We start from the raw sequence: 27,507 nt of genomic DNA on the forward strand, positions 1-27,507 counted from the left end.
ATAGACGTTGGCGCCTTAAAAATTGTTAACCATTCCTTACATCACCAATGCGCCTCCAACCTTGGGAACTGGGATGTTATTTCCCTTGTGCCTGTATATATATTAAATATCATCAACGATATAATAAGTAAGTATGATTGTTATGATTTTACGTCTTAACTTCTCTATCGATCAGCATGAAGTTCTGCATACACGCTGTGAGGGCTATAGAAGAGAAAATAGGACACCTAAAATCTACCAACCCCTTCCCCTCTTTCATTAACACGCGGGCAAAGCTGGGATGGAAACTAGTATATTACACCATAAAGAATACCATAAGTACGAGAGCATTTGCAGAAGAAATACTCAATGTTTAAACTTTTAGATATATTTGTTGATGTCAAGAAGACAATAAAAAGAAAAATATATTTTTATAGATTTTCACAGACATAAGTTTGTGATAGAATAGATTCTCAGATTAATATGAAATGTTTCAAACTCTATTTCTGTTCAAAAACTTAAAGTTGATATATAGGTATATCTCGCCGCAAAATACGCAGTGAACTGTAACTTAATTTATTTCAAAGAAAAAGTAAAGGAACTCGATCGAAAACAACTTCTGGACTATTGGAAACTTGCTGACTTCGTGTGTAAATAAAAAAAAATATTAAAGTTTTAGTTAAAACAAAGTTATCTTAAATATCAGAAATTATCTCTGCTCTACAATAATTAGTCTTAAACTTACAAAAACAATATTTTACTGACCTCGTCTGTCTATACTAAAGTTACAGCCTGTAAGTGTCCCACTGCTGGGCTTGGGCCTTCTCTCCATATTGAGGAGAAGGTTGGGAACCTACTCCATCACGCTGTACCAATGAGAGTCGTTGGATGCACATGTGCCAGAACTTCATTAAAATCAGACACATGCAGTTCCCTCACAATGTTTATCAGTACGCGTTTAATAGAACTTTTTTGTAAGTACAAACTCGAAAGTGATACCCATCATTGGCTCTAATGTCCAGTCTAGTCTAGTTAGGTACCACCCACTCGTCATATATTCTACCGCCAAGCAACAGTACTTAGTCAATACTAAGTACTGTTGCTGTACACAACAATTTGTGTTCTGGTTTGAAGGTTGAGTGAGCCAGTGTAACTACAGATACAACGGTAAAACATCTTAGTTGCCAAGGTTTTCCGCGGTCAATTGGAAGGCAAAGCCAAATTGGCATTAATAAAGTTCGGTGTGCTCAGCAAGGCAAGACATTATTTCACGTCGGCCCATCGTCTAAGACTAAAAAAGAAAGATGATTAATCCCGGCTGCTGAATTTCACCTTCGGACATCTCGTCAAAATTCCAAATATCACCCGCACCACCTAGATGTCCGAAAATCCACAACAGCGCGATTTTTAAGACACTTTCTGCCTCGCACAACCACTCTGTGGAACCAGCTTTCGCCGGCGGTTTTTCCGAACCGATACGACTTGGGAACCTTCAAGAAAAGAGCGTACTCCCTCCTGAAAGGCCGGCAACGCACCTGCAAGCCCCCCGGTGTTGCAGATGTCCATGGGCGGTGGTAGTAACTTTCCATCAGGTGAAGCTCCTGCTCGTTTGCCACCTCTAACATAAAATATATATTTATATATGTATATATATATAAAAGCTTATAAGAGCTTATTTAAACAAAGAATATTTTGTTTAACTAAAAGTAATATATGACTAAAATGAAATTATGCACATTCTTAGCAAGCAAATTTTAAACATCATATTAAATAAAAAATTAAAATCGTAAGTGAAATAATACGAATACTGTATGAGAAACAGATAAAGTTGTAACTTGTGTGTAACCATCCTTATTTGGAACAATTTTGTATCTAAAAGTTTAAATAATTTAAAAATTGTGTTCAGCAAATAAATGAACGTAAAAATCATTCGTCTGCAGTTAATTTTATATCTCTAATTGATACCCCGTTTACGTTATATCTCGTGACCCCGACATTATCTGACGTATAAAACCCTGACGCTAAAACCAGGGTACGAAATTAATCAGTTCAAAGATTAAGTCTTGAAATGACTCCAATATGAAAATCGATAACACGGGCCAACAGACGGGTTTGAAAAGGCGGGATTTAAAAACGCGGTCTATTCAATGAATCCAAACATAAGTGTCTTGAATCTCAATGATTGGAAAAGTTTCAATAAGACACTTTCAATTTGATAACCGCCTGATGAAAATTGAATTTCGAAAGTTCATGCGATTTTATGATTGAAGGTCATAATTTACATACAATTATATACATAGAATTTATTTTAGGGTGTTATATATAATTTACTGCCTCGTTGGTCTACTGGCTAAATGTCTCGATAAATCCCGAGATCAGAGGTTCAAACCTCATCATCGATAAAAAGTTATTGGGTGGTATAGATCACGATTAATGGTCGTCTACATATCGCAGTAAAAAAAAACACTTAATTAAAATATGTCAAAGGTTCGACCCAATTAAAATATTCAATTAAGACCCAAGATTAGGGTCTAAATAGATTCGGATACACGGACAACGGTCGCTTGATTAAACCGAGTTATTTCATTAACTGCCGATCTTCAGGATATTCCAGGAATCTGATCAAACTTGTGATGTTCACGCGGAAAAATATTTCGGATCTACCCAAAACCGCTGGACAAAGTTACCTTTAAATAGTATGAAGAAGTAAAATTTATTTGTTTGTTAATTTTTAAACAGGAAGTTCTTCTAATCTTCTAATGGACCGACCCCGTCCAATCGAAACCAGACCCTCTGCGGCCTTATGACCTAGACACAAGATCATCGAGGCAGTCATAAACCAAATAATAAATAATTGATTATATTTATAATAAGATTTCTACCGGTGAGATGAGACGATCTCAGAGCTGAGATGGCCCAGTCGTTAGAACGCGTCCATCTTAACCGATGATTTCGGGTCCAAGGCCAGGCAAGCATAACTGACTTTTCATGTGCTTAATTTGTATTTATTATTCATCTCGTGCTCGGCGGTGAAGGAAAACATCGTGAGGAAACCTGCATGTGCCTAATTTCAACGAAATTCTGCCACACGTGTATCCATCAACCCGCATTGGAGCATCGTGGTGGACTATGCTCCAAACCTTCTCCTCAAAGGGAGAGGAGGCTTAGCCCAGCAGTGGGAAATTTACACGCTATTAATGTTGTTGCTACCGGTGAGATGAGACGATACTATTTCAACCAGTACTTTTCGGAAAAATGTAATAAAATTCCTATCGTCAAGTCGGCCATTGGAGAGATTGTTTTTCAAAAAAATTGCAAAAAACTGAACTAAGTAGCAAAAGCTATTTGCGGAATAAAGAAGCGACGTTAATAGAGAAACGACTTCCGGCGGAAGCTTAAAGAAAAACAGTTTTAAAGGAATTTGTTTACCACAAAGATAAGATTAAGATTCTTCGGGAAGTTCCTATTACAGAGTTGCTTTAAAATTTCATTGAATTATCCTAACAGCCGGGGAACTATTACGATTAGCAATTCATCACAGATACGAATACATTTATATAATTGAAATAAAACACGAAAAGAAAAATAAAATTACAACCTACTAAGAAAATTTCTAAGGCAAACTTTATATTAATGTCCAAACTCTTCAATACTTTAATGAAAATTCGTAGTCCCAATTTGCATTATAATTATATTATTAATATTTGCATTATTTTGTTTGGCATCAATAGGCGGACGGACTTGGACACCATTGTCTGAAATTTTAACTATTTCTTGCACAACCAATGATCTACTAACTTTGTGAACTATGATGTTAGGTCCCTTTAAACCGGAACACATCTATACTAAGTATTACTTATGATAAGTAAGTATGATGTACCCAAATGGGCTTGCACAAAGTCCTACATTCATTTTATTAAAAAAACATTCATACGTAAGCTATCTATATAGTATTGTATAAAGCTGGATATATTGTATGAAGAATCTTATTGCGTAAAATAGGCCTGTTATTGAGGAAGGAAGGAAGGAATACAAGTTCACGCTACGAAGTCGAAAAGTAGACGACTATATACGTCAACATATCCGATAAACTTTACAAATGTTTGATTGTTTTTTTCACGTCTTAACGGTGTCCACTACGAGGCCGATCATGATAAAACAAAAAATATATATATTTATTTCAGTTAAACATATAACTATTTGGGTCACCTAGTAAGTTCTACCATAAAATTTAATACATTAAGAAATAAATATGACAAAATTGAAAACAATTTGTGTCAAAATTACACACGCTTAAATAATCTTAATTCCTCACAGGTGAAGTCACAGGACATGTTGTTATCGTTAACAAAATAAATTATATCCAAAAAAAAAATGGTAATAATTTTGTAATAAAATACTTATGTCTGATATAATATCAATGAATATTTCAATTTAAACTGAACTTATTAATGGTGAAATATAAAACGATTCTCAGAAAGAAAGTTCATCTCCTTTGAAATATAGCATCCATATTATTTTAATCTTAAACGGTATTGATATTATATCTTGGATTATTTTAATAACTTATTTCTGCTCTAACACAAATGAAATATCTTTTTGAGAAATCTCAGTCTGTAAATGTCTGGAATAAGGACTCCTCCTTTTGAGTGGGGAGTTTGAACCATGCTGCTTCAGTGTGGGTAAGGATACACTTGGCAGATTTTCATTCCACACATTCAAGTTTCCTCACGTTGTTTTTTTCGATTTAATAAGTATATTAGTTACGGAGCTATGGCGTAAAATCTGAATTAATATTGAAGTAATATTAGATACATAAAAAAACATGATATATCCTGATGATGATGATGTATAATATAGTCTAGTTTTAGTCACGGCCTTAACCATGAAATTAAAAAAAAAAAACAAATTAATCACGAGGCATTTCTTTAATAACAAAAACATTTAACAATATCTATTTGTTTCTGTGGGCTGAAAAAAATTACTTTTCAAACAGTATTACATGGTATTATTATGTTCAAATTTAAAAAGTGAGCGAACTAGCATTAGAGAATAAAATAAAATCTGGCTTTTATGATAGTCAATCAGAACAATTTCTAGATTAAAAAGTATTTTTTGTCTTTAATAAAAAACTTCAATCAGACAATTTTCTAAACAGAAAATTAGTTACGAATTGTATTTTTCGTAATAAAACGACCTTCTAACTTTCTCTAACTTTAATTGTCTATTTTTGAACGTTACATCAGCCGGGCGAATTACCTTAGTTACGAACTGGAGAGCTAACTTTTAACATAAAAATGTTTAATATAAATAAAACGAAAATCACAAAAATCAAAGATCACGTTCTACTGATAGAATACAAATCTAAGTCGGTGTCAAATTGACATTGTATCCAAAACCAATCTAATACCGAATCTGAATTCAACGAAAAAACAAAGAAAATATATTTTTCAACTGACACACTTCCCCATTTGCTATGAACACCATGTTCATTCCACACCCGTTTGCTCCCAAACGTAACACTTACATATATATTTTTTATTCCGCACCTGTCCCTTGCGGCTTCAATCTTGACGGTTTTTTTCGAAGAACACTCCTTTTGTTTCAGGTGAGACCTTATCCTTCAATATATATCATAACTAAAATATTCAAAGAGAACTATATGAAAGAGGCTGGAGTATTTTATATGGAGATTATTGTGATTATGCAAACTTTTAATTATAAGTTAGTTTATTTTGTTATATAGACGAGATCGTGTATCTTCTAATAATAATTATAGAAGTTATCGCGAATTATAGAATTCACAAAATATATTTGTTTTATAGCTATACTAGTATTTCATAAATGAAGCTGCGTATCAAATAATTTCATATTTAAGGTATACGTTCTGGATTAGTTCCATTAAAAAATGCGTCTACCATTAAACTGTTCAGTGGTAATGTCCCAAAGGTTCAATGGAGTATCTCAATGGCGATGTTCAGATTTTGATCTTTGTAAGCATTGGCTATTAAGTACTTACTAGTGCGAAAATCGTTTTCAAGATTTATAGTTGCATGTAAAATTTTAACTACATTCAGTCTCATTTATCATAGTATCCTTTGTTACTTTTAGCGATACTGAATAATCAGGCCATACAATATTTTCAATCCATTCAATATATTTTGAAACTCTCGTATAAACACCTGGTGCCATTCTTCGTCCACAATCTCTTCCAAACGATGTGACTCCAACTATCCTGTGTAGAGGAAAAGTATTAATGCAATCAACTCTCTCATCCATCACTTGCAAAGGTCCACCTGAATCCCCTTGACAAGTATCTTTACCCCCGTGTTCATAATCGCCCGCGCAAAGTTGATTTTCAGTTATGCCCTGAGCCAAAACTTTTCTCTTTATCATATATCGCATAGATCTGTTACAAATTTTACTATTAACGATGTCTACATCTACCTTCATCAATGTTTCACTTCCAGTTTGAGCGTTGGATACCGTTTTACCAAAGCCGATAACAGTCAGTTTCATATTGTCTGTGTAATTAAGATTTAAGCATGCCAATCGTATATTTCTACTCAGAACAAAGTCTGGTTTACCTTTCATCAAAGCAATATCATGATATTTAGATGGTGGTTTATATCCTGGATGAGAAATTATCTCATCGATTTCTCTTTCTTGAGCTAATTCTTCGACTTCATCGAATTCGAAAGTGGCAGTACCAATTCTAATAATACTTGCTATTCCATCTGAAGGGTCTTCAACACAATGTGCAGCAGTTAAAATCCACTTTTCACTTATAAGTGATCCACCGCATTTCCAGATCGGCAGATCTTGAACATGCCTTCGAAACCCAATCAAAGCCATGTGAGGATACAACAGCAAGTCAACGGGCACTCGAACTCTAAAACTTGGATTTAAAATATTGTGACATTCTAACATAGATTGAGCATATTTCTTGCAAGCATTAAAAGCCCTTTCCCCGACTGACGCTGCCCTTAACGCCAGTAATGATATAACTATAGCGTATCTTTTTGCATAAAGAAACATTTCCCATAAAGTAACTTATGACTAGAGTATATTTTTTCGCTCGTTTCCTGACAGTCATCAGCGAATGCTGGTATTATCACTAATTCGTTTCGGTAACTTAATGGTACGTGAAAATTTACCGTAAAAGTAATCTTAGCGTTTCAAATCGATATTATGCTATGGTTGTATTATTGCATTTCGCCCTGTGCCCATGACTTGTTTTCAAATTGTTTTTTTTTCTTTTATTAAATCGTTAAGGATTTAGAATAAAAAATATTAATTTACGAATTTAGATTATTGTTTAAAATCTTTAAATAAATACTCCTTTGTAATAGTTAGGACTTAACGTATGTAGAAGTACATAAACATATTCTCGATAAACACACTTTCGGTTAGCAACCAGATTTACGTCGATGCATAATTTTATCTGCTTATTAGTATTTGACGTTAATTGTTTTCTCAAATAAGATGTCTACATCTACGAGACATTCGAATCAGCGAATTCCAACATAGTTTTGATAAGTTCCGAAAACTGCGAGTTATTTAATGATAATCCTGTTGAATCAATACCGTGATTTAGAAAGGAAAAATCTTATTCCGCTAAAATTTGTTGAAGTGAACGAAGTAAAACTAATAGAACGTATTTCTGTTTGCTGTTCCGTCAGCGTCTTGCAATTTGACCCGAAAATACTTTTAAATTTAGGGTGACTAGACGAGATGACTTCAAAGATATTTCTGGGATCCTGGTACATACCATTTGTCTAGAAAATTTTGCGAAATTCAGGATATATGTTTAGTGTAATGGGACTCAAAAGATTTGAATTATTTTAAGCCGGAAATAATTTTCCAAAGTTAATACGATGATTGAATCAGAATCAAAATATACTTTATACAAGTAGGCTTTAACAAGCACTTTTGAATCGTCATAAGAAAAACCGGTAAGAAACTCAGTAGTTACTTTTTTTCAACATTTAAAAATACAAAGTCATGTTAGTTAAATACAATTTGAATGAATTTGAATTGGAATGGGGACGGTAGTATCAAATACCTTGTAGCAGATGACCTTCCCTTTTTACCTCACTATGATCGGTAAGTCCCAAAATTTTCTATATAGGATTGATGTAAAAAAAATACCGTGATTTATAAAAAAAGTCATATTATTTACTTCATTATTGAAGCATCACGTTTACAAATTTATAGTCTAAGAAAATGTATTTAAATATCCGATATATATTGAAAATTATGGTCTCCCTACGTATTACGTATCCATGAAATGCAAGCTTTCAAATAAAGAGTTCAAATTTAGAAATTCACACAGTTTCAATATGCATTTCGACATAACGAATACTTCGTGTGATGTGAAATTAGTGTACCTTTTGAAAACAGATGATGAATAAATATTTTATTCGAGATCCTTAAGCTGCACCTCATCTAAAGGAAAAATTGGCCTACTACAGAGTAAGTCTTTGGTGATTTAAGTATTCTTATTATGTATTTATTAATATTTTTACACGACTGCCCAAAAAAGGAGTGCTTTGTCTCCGGGGTTCATGTATGTGTGTTAGTATTTTTATTCCACGTTAACTTTTAAATACCTGAACAGATATTCATGTACGCCAGGCACCAGCTATATTTTTTTTTAATTTACTTTTTATTAAAATAAGTTTGTTTAGAGTCAAAATTTTTTTGAAAGACAAAGAAAGAGCAGTCTTAAGCCTAAAAATGATACAGATTTTAATTCATACCAGTAAATAAATTAGATTCATAAATATTTCATTATAACTTTAAAACATAAAACATTACTGCTAAATGCTGCTCTGCTATTAAACAGCTCTGAGCCAAATATTTCATAACTAGCTTCTACGCGCGATTTAACCCGCGGTGACGTTACTACACCGCCCCATGTTCGTAGTCATGTTATATTTTCAATATAAAATTACTCAATAAATAAGGCGGATTGTTAGCTCTTTTTAAGAAATAGCTGTTACACTTGTACGAGAGTGGGATGTTCTATTTATTCGACGTAAAATGCGTGCACATATTATTTTTTTATTGTGATGAATGAAATTCTCCTGTTTACACCAATAAGTTTACACGTACAAATTTAAACATTAATAGGGAATCCTATTTTAAATTTGAATAAAATTAGCATTGGTGTGAAGTTGTCTATTTCCAGCAACTTGAAACTTAATTGGCGGTTAAGCGAGAAACTTAATCATCTAGTTTTCAAGTCGCCCTGTGCACGCGCATCATAAAAATACACACTTATATTTTTTCATTAAAACATAACTTGCAAATTCATTAATTATTAGGGCTCGAACTCAGAATCATCGGTTAAGATACACGTCGTCTAATCACTCTGCCAATGAGACTCGAGTAATACCATTAGGTTCCATTGAATCACTAAGTGATTATTTATCAAAATCAAATAAAAATACTGTTTATTGTACACCAATAAACACATACTTTAGTCACGTTCATGACGCACAAGAAGCGGCATTATCGCTAGAATATACATTATTAATTAAATATACATGCTATTATAAACAGTATGTTCACCTATCAGTCTAAAACAAATTTCGCCACATTTATTTATTTAATTTCACAATAGCAAGTCTATTTATATCAGCTAAACATTTACAATAATATAATTAACAATACATATGTATTCTATTGTGTTATATCGTAACAAGACACCATTTATTATATTTCGAATTTAATTAATAGCTCAAGAAACAATAGCTATGACTAAGACACAATAGATGCTTTTTATACGAAACGATTGCGATACGATATTGAATAATTTCGTATAAAATATTCTCGAATCGTAAAACGAATACTATTAACAATTTTATAACGAAAACTATGCAATAATGTTATCTTTTAGTTTATTGTTTCGTTGTGTATGATAGATTTAGTGAGCTATATCAAGCATCTTACTGATATTATAACGGCGTTTGGATGGTTGTTTGTTACTGAATCACGCCAGAACGGCTGATCTGTATGAAATTTGGCAATTTTGATAGATCTGGAAAAGTACAAAGGCTACATTTAAATTCTATCACCTGCGCCGAATAGCACTTAGGGTACTATTTAATTTTATTACCTGCAACTTAACTCAATTTTATGATAAAGTTAGGCGGACGAGCAAGTGGGCCTGATGGTATGTGGTTACCATCGCCCATAGACAATGCCACTTTAAGAAATATTAACCATTTCTTACATCGCCAAGGCACCACCAACCTTTGGAACTAAGATGCTATGTCCTTTATGCCTTATAGTATAATATTATATATTATATATATAATATATATTTATATATAGTATATATTATATATATACTGGCTCACTCATTCTTCAAACCGGTACTCAACAATACTGAGTATTGTGATAGAATATGTGATGAGTAGGTGGTACCTACTCAGACGGGCTTTCACAAAGCCCTACCACCAAGACATTAAAAACCGCTTTAATGACAATCTTTGTTGACCCGACAGATTTATTACTATATCTTGTTGAAAAATCGTACTGATTTTTGTCGTATCGTCTAAAATACACATACAATATGAAGGCTAGATACAACGTTTGAACTGCTCGTGGTAATACCATTATAATTATATAATATTTTCTCATTATTCTTCTTTGCATTTCTGCCAAATCTGAAAGATAAACAAGTTCTATATAGATCTCTAACCATAAATGCGTGAGACCCCATTTTTAACAAGAAATACAAACGAGGCCTTATTCTTTTTTTTTTGGCCTCTCCAGCTACAAGATAAGTTTGGGGGTCAAAAGCCCAATTAGTCAGGACCGAACTTGTTACATTTACCTTATCTAGCCCACGTTCTCTTCATACATAGAGACTTCAAAATTGGATTACAATTATTTTTTTTAGTTAACAATTCTTATAATGATAACACCATTATTAGGGTAAAAGGTGTGATTAATGGAAGTATAAAATGATCATTCATCGTTTTATATTGATTTTTTTTTTATAACTTTTATAGATTAAAAAACCCATCCATTGTCTTGTGTATTGTTAAAAAATAATAAATAAGTATAATGTGAACCTAGACTAGGCTATCTGGTGCAGATAGCACGCAGGCTGTATTAGGCATGTGGCCAAACTGCACTGTTACAGAGTTAATACTGAACGGTAGCGTTAGCAGAAAAATTAAAATAACATGGTATTATTTCATGTTATTTAATTTATTAATTATTAATAATATAATTAAACAGTATATTTATCTTTAAAAAGAATAGATATTCTTGTTCCTAAGTAAATTTAACAGAATTTTTCAGATCAAACACAAAGGATTAAAATCTTTAAAAAATTCGCAAGTTTGAGTGGTCTAATTAAACACGATGGAAATTTCATATAATTTTGTATTTTTCCGTACTGTAAGTATATTACATCAAAGAACTCGTTATAAGAAAAGAACAAAATAAAGTTAATAATAGCTCACGTTTCAGATTAAACTTGTCAGAACATTTCTCTTTAAAGATCAAATTGCTTACAAACAAATTCTAAACAATTCGCAAAGAAAATTCGTGCGGCGAAAATAATCAGCGAAAAATATTCAGTACAAATTCGTATCCGGCGAAGGGGAATAATTAAATTCGCTAAGTTATCCTCGAAGTGTATATTGAATAATTTGAATAAATAATAAATAAAATTTAATGATTCGATTGATAAATCGACATTTAAATTACTACGGTTAGAAAAAAAAAAACATGATTTCCAAGCATCTTTATGTACCACTCTGACTGCTTAGAAACGTCGAAGAAATAAAAGGCATGATCGTACCTCAAAGCATATACAGACATGCCACGAAATGACAAAAGATTTTTTTTCTTTTTATGAGTATATTTTGTGTATTTTTTTATTGTTATGCTGACGGTACCGACTGTATTTGGGGACTGTCCGAATATGCTTTTTGAGATACGCACACGGTCGAGTTGATACTGTTGACCTCTATTTTTATCTATTCCGTACCAAATATGTAACAGCATTTTATATAATAATACTTTTATCCTAAACCTTATACAAGTAATATATAACAATTTTAGAAATGTCTCATATGCATGTCCTTATTCTATGAATGGCATTCAGGTTTTTTTCTATTCACATTTCAATGAATCATTTGAGACTTTAAGTTCCCATTACAAGAAACATTCAAATTCTCATATAATTCTAATATTTAATATTTAAAATGCGAAAGTCACTATTTCTGTTACCTCTTAAAATGCTGGACTGATTTAGATTTAGTATGGAGATAGTTTGACGCCTGGGACTGGACATAGTCTTTTTTAATTCACCATTCGGTGAAGTTATGGGAGATGGTTTGTGTGCTATAGGTAGTTTTATAAATTAAGTTCGGCTAAAAAAGTAAACAGTAGATTCAGCTAGTAATTATATAACACTTTTTATATAAAAGTTAGTTCTAGACTTAGCTTTTAGTATTACGTAAAGGAAGACTGGAGAGCAAATGGGCCACCCGATGGTAAATGGTCACCAACGCTAGGCATTAGTGTAAGAAACATTAATCATACCTTATAACGCAATTGCGCAAACCATGGGAACTAGAATGTCCCTTGCGCTTGTAATTACACTGGTTCAAACTGCCTCACTCATCTTCCAACCGGAACACAGCAAAATAAAACATTTCACGTTGAAGAGGGCTATTGATGAATTGACTATATAGGATTTACACAAAATCAATCACCAAGTTAAATCATAAAATGACGTTTGACAAGAACTGAAACTACTACTAAAAAAAATCACTGAAGATTTGAATTTGGAACACTTCTTGACCAAATCAATATACACTTCATTCAATACTTTTACAAGAACATTTGAATCGCCATTAGAGAGGATCATATTAAATGTAATAACATAATCTCCTCGAAATGTAGATTCTATCGAAAACACAAGAAACTGGGTTGTAACTGAGAACCGATGATAACAAAAAAATGGGAGGGACGACGTTTAATTAGCAAAACCGATAACCACGAAAATTTCTGGAAATCACTTGATACGATACGATTAAATGAAGCCTGTGGACAAATCGACCCGTCACATGTCAATTGTAGAAGTTTTGTAACTTGGAGTGAAGTTACCTAGGATTGTGGATTGGGCTCGACAGACATTAGCATACGTTTAGGAATATATTTAAACAAACTTTTATTCAAGTAATACAATATTATATAGTACGTAGTTTATATTTATTCTTCCAAGTATTGGATGAAATTTATTTTATACCATCTATTAAAGTGTAGTTTTATTCTCAACATTCTATAAGGTTTTAGGTTAGGAATAAACTCGTGTTTTTTTTTCCAATTAACCTTATTTTTTTAATAATACTTCTGTAGCTCGAGGGCACCGGATCAGGGACATAAACATTAAACCTTTTACTTAACCCAACGCTTAAAGGTTCTTTGCACTGTAAAATTAATTAACTTTTTAAATAAAGAACAAGAAATTAAACATCAATATTAATATTATTATGTGTGAATGTTTTTTCTTAAATCTTCGAAGGGTCAGTATAATCTGAAGTGATCAGATCACGCCTTGCTTTCTTACGCCTATCTTCGGATACTCGCATAGTATTATCCTCAAACATTCTTGTATCGAACTGTACTATTAAGGATGGAATAAGGAAACGAGGTCAAGCAACTACTTTACATGCTGACTGTACGACGGAAATTCGGTTCGGATTATGCGTTTTGAGTACACGCTCTATGACTCTTGAGACGTAAGAGTACGTATCCTTTTGGTAAAAAAATAACAGAGGTCTTCTTCTGGATTTGAACCTGCGATGTTTTGTTAAGTGTTCTGTCCCAATCATTATTTATATTGCTTATGACACCAATATTTTATTTTTTTACTATTGGTATAATTAAAACCTGTTTGCTGTCAAAAGTATCTGTCAAAGTAGCGACAGATAAACAATTGAATTATTTTATAATGTCATACGTCTTTTTTGTCGGATTCCGTCGTCGCTAACCTCGCTAACCACGCTCGAGTCGAATCAACATAACAATGCCGAGATAGCTCACTAAACAAGTTTTATTTCTAAAGGGTTGCATTTGAATAAACCATCTTTTGTGGTTGCTATCTGTGGGCAGACAATGTTATTTTCCGAGCGATTTTAGAGCTGAAATTTTGTTTGTCATAATATTTTTACAATTTTATATATTTTGTTTAACGTTGCTGATGTCGATGTTTTATAATCGGTTTTTTTTTGGAACATATACAATTGTATATCATACTATCTTTTTGTGTTTAGATTTAGGACTAATATTTTAATACAGTTCATGTGTTACATATCTTTGCCACAGATAATATCTAGGCGTGATAGATTTATACTCGAAGAGTTTTCGAATTATTTTCAAATTGGTTCCTACAATATAATTCTGTCTCAGGAGGGAGAAGCTAGCTAACTAGTACAATCCAATGTCTTGGAAAGCATTTAATGTGTGGTATGCATGATCTGTCTTTGACACTGAATTCGATTGCATCAGTGTTTGCGAGCACACACACATGCACTATGTTTTTCTGAGTATTGTAAGATTCGGTGACGCTGTAGAGGCCACTTTAGTCAACAGCTACAATCAATTAATTTTTAATTATTTTTTTATTTAATGTTTTTTAATCTTTGTTATACGGACACATTGCCAGACACGCCTCATTCGACCCCACTACGCTCGGTTGTACATCAGCGTTGGTATTGACAGAGCCGAGATGGCCCAATGGTTAGAACGCATGTATCTTAACCGATGATCGCGGGTTCAAACCCAGCAGCACTGAATTTTCATGTGCTTAATTTGTGTTTTTTGATTCATCTCGTGCTCGGCGGTGAAGGAAAACATCGTGAGGAAACCTGCATTTGTCTAACTTTAATGAAATTCTGCCACATGTTTATCCACCAACCCCCATTATAGAAGCGTGGTGGTATATGCTGCGAACCTTCTTCTCAAAAGGAGAGGGGTCTTAGTCCAGCAGTGGGAAATTTACAGGCTGCTAATGTAACGTGTGGGAGTATTGAAACCCAACTTAAAATCAGAATGTCGCACAATTGAGACACGATTGCAGACATTTTTTTTGATATACCTACTTTTCTTATCCATATCGATACGGATGAGTACATTATTATAATTATCATTTCGTCATCCAATAACAATAAACTACACAAAAAAAGGAAACCTTATCCCAGCAGTGGATCTTACATAATAAAAATTTAATTACGAAACGGAACCGTTTCACGTAAAATCTTTCGAAATTGCAATTATTGTAATTTATAATTTAACTTCGCGACAATCACGCAAAATTAACGATTTATTATTTATTATTATGAATAATAACACGTTAATCTCCATAATGATTATTCTGAATAATATCATACTAATTAAGTAATTGATGTGTACGGTGTTTAATTTAATTATACTTATTATAAACGGACAGATAATTACGTAGTACATGGTTTAAATTAAGCGATAATTGCACATAATAATTTCATTCGTTTCATATTTACGTTATAAGATTAATATTATAATCAAAGTAACACTATTGCTTGGAATGTTATGTCACTTCGATACTTGTGAAAAGGAGGTGATTTTTTTTTTGTAATGTTTAAACTGAGTGAAAACTACTAATCTAATATAGGTAACACTTATATCATAAGTTGCATCGCGTTTCGAAGAAGGTTTGAGTATGTATTTTTTAATAATGTTATAAATACGAAAGTAGCTCCGTTACTAGTTCACGCTTAAACCGATTTAGATTAAATTTGGTACGGAGTTTGAGTCCCGGCGAAGGACATGTGCTACTTTTTCTTTATTGATCTTTTTTCACCCGTCACCTGTAAATTCGGGATGACGGATGATTGTGTGTGTAAAATGCTTCGCAGCTGCAATGCCGTGACGTGAATTTCACGTTTATGTGTTGTTTTACTTATATAAGTTACAATTTACTAGTAAATAGTATGTGGATATGCTTTCAGCGTGTTCGGGAAGAAAGGAAACAATTATTAGTCTGACCCGAACTGAACTCATGACCTTCAATTCTATAGCCCTATAAACTCTCAACCAACGAGCCAGTTTATATACACACACACACACAAATACATCTCTCTAATATAAGAAAATCAAATAATGAACATCAAAACGTCGAGTACGAATATTATTTTGTTGAAAATTAATTTATTACGAAGCTATAATGTAACAAACAGCAACTGAAACGTATTAAAAGTACAGAATATTAAATGGACGCGTTAATTTCATACCAATGATAAAATGAATGGAGACCATATAAAGAGTCGTGATACTGTTATTAAAAAAAGCAATTATGATGGAATACAATAGCAATCAAATTTGTTACACCCAGTTAATTTATCAAGACTTCGACGGAAATAAAGGCAACTGCATACTGAGCGGTAAAATGTAAGACTCGATTAATACAATAGTATAATATTAAATGTTAATAATTTATTAAACGTTCTTTATTTGAATTAGGAACGTTCTTTTTTTGGTTCCAATAGTAAAAAGATTATTTATAAATATTAAATTATGAACTTGACAGATGAAAATGTCAATTTGTTATGTTAATTGAAAGTCTGAAAAATCAATTTGATGAAGAAGATTTGAAAACTTTATATATGTATATTTTTTATTCGTGATAGATAAGATTGGCAAATGTAAACCTATTGGTATACATCTACCTTAAATCGCTAAAGCGCCACCAACCTTGGTATCTAAAAAATTACGCCCCTTATGTCTGTAATTACATTAGCTCAGTCTCAACCGAACACAACATAAGGTACTAGTGCTGGTAGAGCACCACCAAGTGAAGTGCTCGAATCAATGGAACATCTTGGGTCCTATAGTCTGGAACATTAATGGCTGATTTCTCTTCCTATAAAAAGTGATCGTTTTAAGCGCTCAGTTTGTAAACATCTTTATTATTTAGTATCGCCCCATTGTTTAATGGCGTTACCCGGTTGTCGGACAGGATATGAATCTTTAAAGACATCCTGTCAATAGTTAGATGACATTGATTTGGACATAACAAGTGACTGTAAATCTTTGATTTAAATTATATTTTATAGTGTCATTGCTACAAAATATAATTTGATATACAAAAAAATGGTACACTAGTTTACCTGTTTGTTTAATTCAATCAGGTATTTTCTGAAATTTCCGAATCAAGTAAGCTTCTTTCATTGCGAGAGTCAGTCGTCTAAACTTTTAGGTTTAGAATTTTTTTCTTTTGTATTAAATGATGATCTTCATTTTTCCCATAATATATTGCCATGAAGTCAAAACCACTCCATGGTAAGATCAAAGTAATCATGACTGTTGTGACGGTGACACTTCATCTCTTACCATTTAAAACGGAATACAGCAGTTTAACAAATTCATATTTTGCGGTATACTGGTAAGACCTAGCAGTAAATGACTAAAGCCTCATTTTGATCCAAATGGGAAACCAACGGTAGCTTTTAAATTACAATAGACAATTTGACTATAATTCATATAGTAATCGGAATACGACGAGACTTACATATTCAACGAATGTGGATGTACATAAATAATATACCAGTGTGAAACCGTAATAGTGAGTTCGACAAGAGCAATACCGAAAATATCCTAACTCATCTTTTGAACTCTTGAGTTAATCTAAAAGAATAAACTCGAAACTCACCGTGGAAAACAAGCGTAATATATCAATACCATAATAATTATAAAGTTCATATGATATACATACATATATAAAAATGGCGTATCACCGTCAGTCGATTGTCAAATTCTCTCGAGTGAGATACGAAGCGAATTCTTACAGAATCGCAAACACGTACGATGCCAATCACAGTTTGTGATAAATTTGGTAACCGACCATTAATTTGGTATCATATATGTAATACGTGTGGATTTTTTAATTAAATTAAATTTTGAATACGTAATTAAAACGACCTCACGGACTTAAGTCCTGTTAATATTCAGGTGAAAATACATAATACGTAAATGAAAAGAACAAAGCTTATATTTACAATGGAAAAATGCAAGATAAAATGGCATTTAATCATGAGTTATATTTTTTTAAATTCACGAAGCCTTTCATATGGGTATGAAATAAAATGTTGCATATTTCGCAAAGCAAATAACTCCAGAAGTAGATATTCATATCATAAATGCAAGTCCTGGGGTATTCTATAAACATGCGACTTTGGTAGGAGCGGTAGCGGGAGCGGAAACGTAAGCGTTTTTTTGGCTGCCAAATGGAATATCTTATGGTAAGTGGTTAACATCGACAGGCATCGGCACAGCAAATAATATTAACCATTTCTTTATTTGGCCTTACTCACATTTCAAATCGTACAGTTTCAACTGTCAAGCAATTTGTACTGACTCAGATGACTTTATTATATATAATATTCAATATATAGATATAGATAATTATCAATAATAAATTAAAAGACCGTGCAATTCTGTAGTAATAAATGTGTGGACCAAAGTAAATGGTAATCAGTGAAACGTTTTGGAAGTCAATTTATTTAATTATATCAAAGTATAAAGTACGTGTCCCTTAATGGAAGAATCAAAATCATAGCAATATTATTCTTTCTAGACTATTTTAGTCAATTGTGTACTAAAAGTACTATCCTCCTGCATCCATACCTATTACAGTTTTTGCAATAAAATACATTTGATAATTGAAATATTATACCAATTTTTTTATGATAATTGCTAACGTTTCCGCTATTTCTCATAATGTGACCTAAGCATATTCAAACAAACACAAACGTGGGAAATTGCAGCGGTTTGACTGATATAATATTTATTACAGAAGATAATTTCATACAACTGTCGTCGGGTCTGTAATATCCGATGTACTTTACATAATTTCAACATATATTGTACATTGATTACATATCAATATATATAGGGATATTAAAAAATATTATATTATAGATAACAGTCTATTATATGTGAATATATTTATTTTATATGTTATAATTGTTTATCCATATGTTGCCTGTCTGATTTCATCTTCGTTTGTATGGTCAACGTGAAAGTTGAAACATATAATATGTATATTATGACTCTCCCGTTGGAATAAAGGCTTGATGTTAGGCCACAGATGCAGAGGTTTTGGGTTCTAGCCCCAGGTTGGTCCAATAAAAAGGTATTGTGTTTTCTTGTCGAAAACTTCTCAGTACCAGCCCGAAGTCTGTAAGTTGGAAATCTGCCCAAAAATCTTTGGTCCTGCGCCTGAACCGTTCAACTGTGCTATAACAATTGGTACATACTGGCTGGAGGATTTCACCAGTTTAGTATAACTATGTTGTACAAAATATTTATATGAATATAGAATAGAGAAATCTCGTTTCCTCTTCGAACTATGCTAGAGGGGAGGAGTTAAGAAGGGGGCTGTCTTGAAACTCAATCCTTTTTTTGGGTAACTAAAATAAATAATATATTATATACAGCATTAATTTTAGATATATATATATATTGAAAGGAACTCAGTATTTTTTTCACCTATGTTTTAACGTATGTATATTAAATAATTTTAATACAACGTTGTATATTTTGAATGAAATACCTTCCTCAGAACATCTGTAGGAGACATATTAAGAAAAATTTAATTCGTTCAAATCTCTAGAGCATATGTGTACTGGTTCACTTGTTGTTAGGGGTCTGTGCAAGCCCATCTGGGTTTTCCACCCACTCATCATATACTCTACCACCAACCAGTAAAACTGAGGATTGTTGTATCCTGGTTTGAAGGAAGAAGCACAAGGGAGGATAGCGTGGGCGATGTTACGATGTAACGAATCGTTAATAATTCTTACGGCACTGTAGGCAATGGTGACCACCAACAATCAGCTGACCCAAATATGTATATTATCCTCTTTTCTGAAAGCCGTTTACCATTTCCATATTCATCTCTGTTCAAAGTCTGTCACTATAATTTAACGTGTGAAATAAGACAGATGTCTAATCGATGCAGTCATTTAAGGTACGGTGTCTACAAATTAATACATTTTTTATTTATGGCGACCGTATGTCGTCCGCCTCGGTCTTTGTCAAGTTCTCTATTTAAAAAAAAATATTATGGGACACGTAATTACGTTAAATTAACAACGTCGCTGTGACACAGTGAGGTATAATTATATTATTTTACCCGAATGTTATGTTGATAAAATTCGTAATGAATTGTTATATATTATGTTTTATTCAATTATATCTTAAATTAAACTAATAACTTAACACGTTAATTAAAACGTTTGTTTGAATTATAAAATAAAACGATTTAAATAAGATGCGCATTAAGAAAGTCGCGTAGAGAAACAAATGGCGAATTCCTTAGTTTTCCACTTTGGCGATGTGCAAGAGCCGAGATGGCCCAGTGGTTAGAACGCGTGCATCTTAACCGATGATTTCGGGTTCAAACCCAGGCAGGCACCACTGAATTTTCATGTGCTTAATTTGTGTTTATAATTCATCTCGTGCTCGGCGGTGAAGGAAAACATCGTGAGGAAACCTGCATGTGTCTAATTTCAACGAAATTCTGCCACATGTGTATTCCGCCAACCCGCATTGGAGCAGCGTGGTGGAATATGCTCCATACCTTCTCCTCAACGGGAGAGGAGGCCTTAGCCCAGCAGTGGGAAATTTACAGGCTGATTATGTTATTATGTTATGTTTATGATGTGCAAGACCGTCTGGGCTGGTTAACCATTCGCACATCAGATATTCTACCGCCATATACAATTGCTTAGGACTATTGTGTTATGGTTTGAAGAGTGAGCCGGCCATTCTATCTAAAGGCACAAGACATAACATCTCACTTTCCAAGATCGATGTCTTATTGGAGATTTAAGGTCACTTGACCACTTACCATCAGGTCATCCATTTGTCAGTCTGTCTACCTACTTTCAATTTAATTTTTTTTTCCTATAGTCGACCCATATTGATATTGTAAGCAATACAAGTCATTCCTTGTATCGTCAATGAGACCCAAGTATGATATTAAGTTCCCTTATTATTAAAATCAAAATATTCTTTTAGCTTCAAATTACCTTTGAATTCAACGCAATGTCGATTCTATAGAATTAAAAAAATCTATAGAATCGAAATTGCGTTGATCTGTTTAAACTTTATGAATATAATCGTTAAGCTGATGTAATTTTTTTTTTATCTGAGCTAAGAAATGAAGTTTATTTGAAATGACTAAGTGAAAAAACCTCGAAACCAACAGACATAAAACTTAGATAATGCAGCCTGTTTCGGAAAAGGTTTTTGTATTTAATATTATTATATATTAAAATCACAATATACTTTATTCAAGTACACTTCTACAAGCACTTTTGAGTCGTCATTTTTTGAACCTATATTCCAAGTAAAAAATCATCGGTTCTGAATGTAGATTCTACCGAACAGAACCGGCAAGAAACTTAGTAGTTACTCTTTTCCAACATTTTGCAACAGATTATTTAAATACAATTGTACGTAATATATCCTTAGAAAATCAACAAGTATTAGCTCAACGCTTTTTTATCGTCTATAAATTGTTGTATTGAATAATATGCTTTGTTTTTAACAAGTTATTTTAATATAAATAACGCCAAAATAAAAAAAAGAGATTTTTATTATAGAAACCATTACCTTGCCCCAAGAATTATACAAGTAGATACATTTCCCAATTTTATACTATAGTTAAAACTATAAAGGAATATATGTAATAAGTATACTATGTTCCTATAATTTATGTATATGTTATTGTCCTCGATGTATAAAATTAACCACTATTGTACTAATATGGTTAAAACAAACGATTACAATCACGCGAACCCGTGACGAAACGGTTATTTGTCTAATATGTAGTTAAATTTGACATTTTGTTAGTAATCGGTGAGAAACAGCTGTCCTGTGGTCATGGTGGTCGAACTTAATGGTCTAATGTTACAAAGCATTTAATATTAGAATTATTATAGTGTGGTTATGTAGTTTGTAAATGTAATGAGTTTGTTTATTTAATGAAATAGTTATAAAGCTACCACCCACTCGTTAGATATTCTCAACCGAACAGTAATATTTAGTATTTTGTGTTCCGGTTTGGATGGTCAGTGAGCAAGCAACTACAGGCACAAGGGACATAACATCTCAGCTCCTAAGGTTGGCCGTGCACTGGCAATGTAATCAGTGGCTAATGTTTTTTACCATCCACCACTTACCATCAATTAATTTCCTGTCCTATATTAAAAATAATAATAATAAGATTAGTAAAGCCAAGTAAGCAAATAAATGTCACTAAAACCTTTTAAAGAAGTCCTACTAATATTTATATAAAAGTATGTATTGTGTTCAATTTCAATTAAATATGTTAACATACACGAAAAGGCTAAGCTCAGCTGTGAAAGCGGTACGAAAGCAAGTTTTTATCGAAAAAAAACGCGTTATCAGTAACGCGCTGTGCTCCGACGCGGAAAATGAAAACTAAATAAAATTGGGCCGCCAGCCGTTCAAATATTGGAACATCTGCTATCAAAACTTCGCGCGATCCTACGGTGACGAAGATAAAATTAACTAGATGCGTCTTCTTTCAATTAATTTCGCATTTAATGTTACGATAAACATATATTAAAAAAAATTCTATGTATGTATTGTATAATACGGGACAGATTAAAATAAATAATAGCATGTAAAATACAACAGATTTGTATGTTCGTCTGGATTGTATTGTGATGTTGAATTTAATATTCAATATGGTTTTTTTAATTAATTTGAACTAATAACAATTGAATCATATTTTTAGCGACTGCCGTTTATCAATTTACAAGTAAAATGATTACTATTTTAATAAATATAAGTGCGTGAATAGTTCCCCGAATGTATGTACGTACTACGTTTAAAAATAAATTTTGTATTATAAAATTATACCTAAACTTGTATGTAACATATCTACACTGTTTTCATATGTGTAAGTGTATTTCTGTGTGTGTAAGTTAATGTTCTTTTTGTCTTATTTTTATGTCGTACATCAATAAACGTACAATGTACAATGTATATTTTACAACTTAAACCTTTTGACCTTTAACTTATTAAAAATAATGAATAGTTTATAACAGTCGTATCTAGTCATATACTGATCTATGTATGAAACCCACGTGGGTCCTATTGAACCAGTTATTGGTTGGAAGACTTGAAGATTTCTTGTTTCTACTTTCGCGGTTATGACGTGCGACGGTATCATTATCATAGCTTTGTTTAGAGAAAGCCAACCTCCCCATCCCGAGGACTATTTTTTACCTTCCATTTTGTATTGAAGTTTTCATATATTGAGTCACGGTCACGGCGGGTGTTTTCAAGAGAGATTGTTGACTAAGTTTTCCGTGCTTTCCTAGGCCTGGAAGTAAACACTGCTAACTCTCAGTTAGCATTGTATACTTCCAAGCCTCGGTCTTCGGTATCAGTTTTTTTTTTATTAGCTCGATCTCAAGATCTTAGATTCTCACTAAAAAAAATATATATTTCGTTATCCATATTTGTACTGATATTATAAATGCGAAAGTAACTCTGTTCAAGGCCAAACCACGAGAACGAATTTAATGAAATTTGTCATAAAGAGAACTTGAACTCCGAGGAAGGACATAGGACAATTTTTATGTCTCATACCTGTCGATCAACACTTAAAACGCGAGCGAAACCGCAGGCGACAACTAGTTTAAAATAATTCATACACACACAATTACATTTTAAACGCTCTTATAATAGCTATCGAGATGTTATTTAGTGACACTAACTGACTGTAGTAATGACATCTGACTGACAACAGGCAGTCATTAGGGTCATACGTAATATCATGTTTATCATCAAGTTTAAGTTTTCCTTCGTAATTTCAACGTAATTGAATGTTTTTGACACAATGATGATTCCCTCTAGCTAAAATTATTTAACTTTTATTACACGACTAAAATATATTTTTTGCATATATACATAATATATGCAATGGTGTTAATTATTAAATTATACTTTATTATTTAATAATCTGTAGCCGCTGTAATTTAATCATATGAGCCGAGATGGCCCAGTGGTTAGAACGCGTGCATCTTAACCGATAATTTCGGGTTCAAACCCAGGTAAGTACCAGTGAATTTTCATGTGCTTAATTTGTGTTTATAATTCATCTCGTGCTCGGCGGTGAAGGAAAACATCGTGAGGAAACCTGCATGTCTATGTCTAATTTCAACGAAATTCTGCCACATGTGTATTCCACCAACCCGCATTGGAGCAGGGTGGTGGAATATGCTCTAAAGCCTTCTCCTTAAAGTGAGAGGAGGCCTTGGCCCAGCAGTGGGAAATTTACAGGCTGTTAATGTTAATGTAATCATTCGTATCTGTATCAAAATATACTTTATTCAAGTAGGATCTTACAAGCACTTTTGAATCGTCATTTAACAAATTATATCAAGTGAATCTACCACCGGTTCGGAATGCAGATTCTAACGAGAAGAACCGGCAAGAAACTTAGTGGTTACTCTGTTTCAACATTTAAAAATACAAATAAAAGAAAAGTTACTCCTTTTTAAGTGTATTGTGCGTACGTAATGGGATTTGCAATAGTTTATAAGCGTTATGAGAATATATAAGATGCTAAATCACATCGAAATTAAACTAGGCTACTGAAAGCACTTTGACGCGTCATTTTACAAGACCATAATAAATGTAAAACCATCATCAGATACTACTAGAGCTTTCCCACCAATCAAATTTAAAAGTTATGTTATTTAAATTAATATATATTTGTAAAGGGCTTTGTGCAAACCCGTCCGGGTAGGTAACGCAGTGGGCATTAGATGTCCTGTCCTTAGCAATACTTACTATTATTGTGTTCCAGATTGAATGGTGAGTAAGCCAATGTAATTACAGTCACAAGGGACATAACGCCTTAATTTCCAAGGTTGGTGGCGCATTGGCGACACTGGGAACGGTTTACGTTTCTTCCAGTGCCAATATCCACTCAATGCCAATGTGTGACCACTCATCATCAGCTGGCCAATTTGTCCGACCGCCCACCAATACTAAATAACAAAAGAAACACGCATAGATTTCGAACAGAAACAACTATTAATTTTATTATATAAAATCTTATTCAATGATCAAAATTATTCAATAAACTTACCATAATGATCTGTCAACACTATACAATCAATTAATAACATTGTACCCTCCTAGAGCTGCTAAAACTTATTATGAATTAATTCGATAAGACCATTGTGTACATCCCTTTATATTTTCATATGAAAAATAATACGAATTACTCAAATGGATATCGTTTTTACTAAATTAATTGCATAATAAACCAAAAATGGCCACGTTCCGTAATTCGATCAATGACGCCATCTTGTTTTACATGATACAGGGTGCTTCCGGTTGTGTATACCATCGGTAATGGTGCCGAATTATATGGAGCGTATTCCCGTTAATATAATTGATTATTCCTATCGTGTAGTTCATTTTATTATAATATTCGCTTTAATGTCGGCTAGTGGCTTCAATGTTTTTGTTTGTAAATTGCAATGTTTTTTTAAATCTATATCTATATAACTATTTTAAAATAAAAAAAATATATTATAATTTTATCTAAATTTCTTTTGCGTTATTTTTTTTTTTTAAACTCATATATAAATAATATTTTACACCAGTCTCCATCATAAATATAAGGAATGTGTTTTCGTTAAATAATAAACTATAACACGTGACCTACATCTGGCATTTGAAAACGACGAACAATAGAATATCATATAGCTACCGCATCGTAATGAAAAATAAACAAAACTCGAATAATCTCGTATAGAAGTAGAGAGGGTACAAACTATAATAGAAATCGGTGCATATAGAGGGGGCTTTGTTGACCTTGAGGGGGTTTTAACAGCTCTTGATAAATTGCGTTACGCTGGATTTGTCTTGGTAGTGCAATCGATTTTATGGTTTTAATCTGTGGCTTCGTGTAAAAAGGGCTGAAGTAAATTTTTGACTTAAATTTGTCATCGGCCAATTCATTTAAGCAGTAATAAATTTATTTATGCTAAAACGGTATAAGATTAACATTTAATTTGACTTAGTAGGGCTCTGTGCGAGCCCGTCTCGGAAGGTACCACCCGCTCATCACATATTCTACCGCCAAACAGCAATACTTACTATTATTGCCTTCCAGTTTGAAGGGCGAGTAAGTTTAACAAGCACAAGGGACATAACATCTTAGTTCTTAAGTACTAGCGTACTAGGGATGTAAGGAGTGGTTAATATTGCTTCCGGCGTGAATTACTATGGGCAGTGGTGAACATACACTATCAGGTGGCCTGTTTGCTCGTCCGACAAAAAAAACAAAACCAACTTCATTATTATTATTATTTATTTAATTTTGGGATGTTTGTCCTACTCAGCTACGTCAGTCCCTTTGTCCCTTCTTCCTTTTCTTTAAACATTATTTATTATTAATAGCCATTAAATAGAATTCCAGCAGCATCCTAGCAGATTTTTATAAAGGATCTCATAGAATAAACATCAAGAAAACTACATTATGATATACAAAAAGGCATATGTTATATAAAACAACTAACACGTGTTCAATGTTTTTATTCTGTTTACCAAAAGTAAGGATTATTGATATTCGCCCTTTTAGTATCAGGTCACAGAATTATTTGATTTTAGGATTATGATATTAGTTGTATCGGTAGAATTAGTATTAGCTTGGGCAAGAAAATCCTTATCGGTTTAAAGTAATAAAAAGAGATTTGGGATTTTGCGGTTGATATTCAGGATCGTGGGACCAATTTCAAACTTTACGAGCTTCCTTTTGAGAAACCACGTGACCTCAAAACTGAAAAGTCAATCTCCTCTCAACGGTTTCGTTAATTAAAGAAGAATTGTTCCTAACATAATTGCTGGATTCTGCTTAAATGTCAAGTTAAGTTGAAGGCATTTTTTTTTTTTTTTTTAATGTTTAATCGTTTTTATAAATCAGAAGAAAAAAGGAGATTTAAATTGATACTTTTTTTTAAATAAATTTTTGAAGTTGCATTATTGACTCATTTTGAAAAAATCTAAAAAACGCGATAACTCAAAAATGGTTCACTTTTGCATCATGCATATGGGGGTTAAAATTATCGCAAATAGTCACCCCTATCACCTCCAAACGGGAATACGTCGAATTGCCAATAACCCTGTATATATTAGTGTTTAGTTCTTATTGGATGTTCAAAATAAATAAACATCCAATAAGCATATCTAGTGTACTAATTTAATTCCAAAACCATTTTTTGGTATTAGGGCTTTGTGTTAGCTTATCTGGGTGCCGCAAAACACTAATTCTTAGCACTGATGTATTCCGGGTTGAAACGTTAGTTTAACTAAAGATACAAGGAAAGTAATATCTCAGTTCCCGAAGCTGGTGGCACATTGGTGTCATAAGGAAATGATTAATATTTCTTGCAGTACCAATGC

The 27,507-nt window shown here is 32.8% G+C and overlaps 2 protein-coding genes across 2 annotated transcripts in view; one reads left to right on the plus strand and one right to left on the minus strand.

Annotated features, from left to right (window-relative positions):
• The window catches only part of LOC113398380 (uncharacterized), a 619,887-nt gene that overhangs the window by 473,161 nt on the left and 119,219 nt on the right, over positions 1–27,507 (plus strand). The gene's annotated exons all lie outside the window — the stretch shown is intronic.
• On the minus strand, positions 5,775–7,070 carry LOC135194162 (serine protease snake-like). Its single transcript, XM_064219109.1, has one exon. The coding sequence runs from the start codon at positions 7,015–7,017 to the stop codon at positions 6,043–6,045; it is 975 nt and encodes a 324-aa protein (XP_064075179.1). The 5' UTR covers positions 7,018–7,070; the 3' UTR covers positions 5,775–6,042.

Source organism: Vanessa tameamea, chromosome 26 (assembly GCF_037043105.1).
Source record: "Vanessa tameamea isolate UH-Manoa-2023 chromosome 26, ilVanTame1 primary haplotype, whole genome shotgun sequence".
NCBI lineage: Eukaryota > Metazoa > Arthropoda > Insecta > Lepidoptera > Nymphalidae > Vanessa > Vanessa tameamea.

Coding starts and splice junctions, on each gene's coding strand:
- LOC135194162 (XM_064219109.1), bottom strand. CDS start 7,017: ATGTTTCTTTATGCAAAAAGATACGCTATAGTTATATCATTACTGGCG.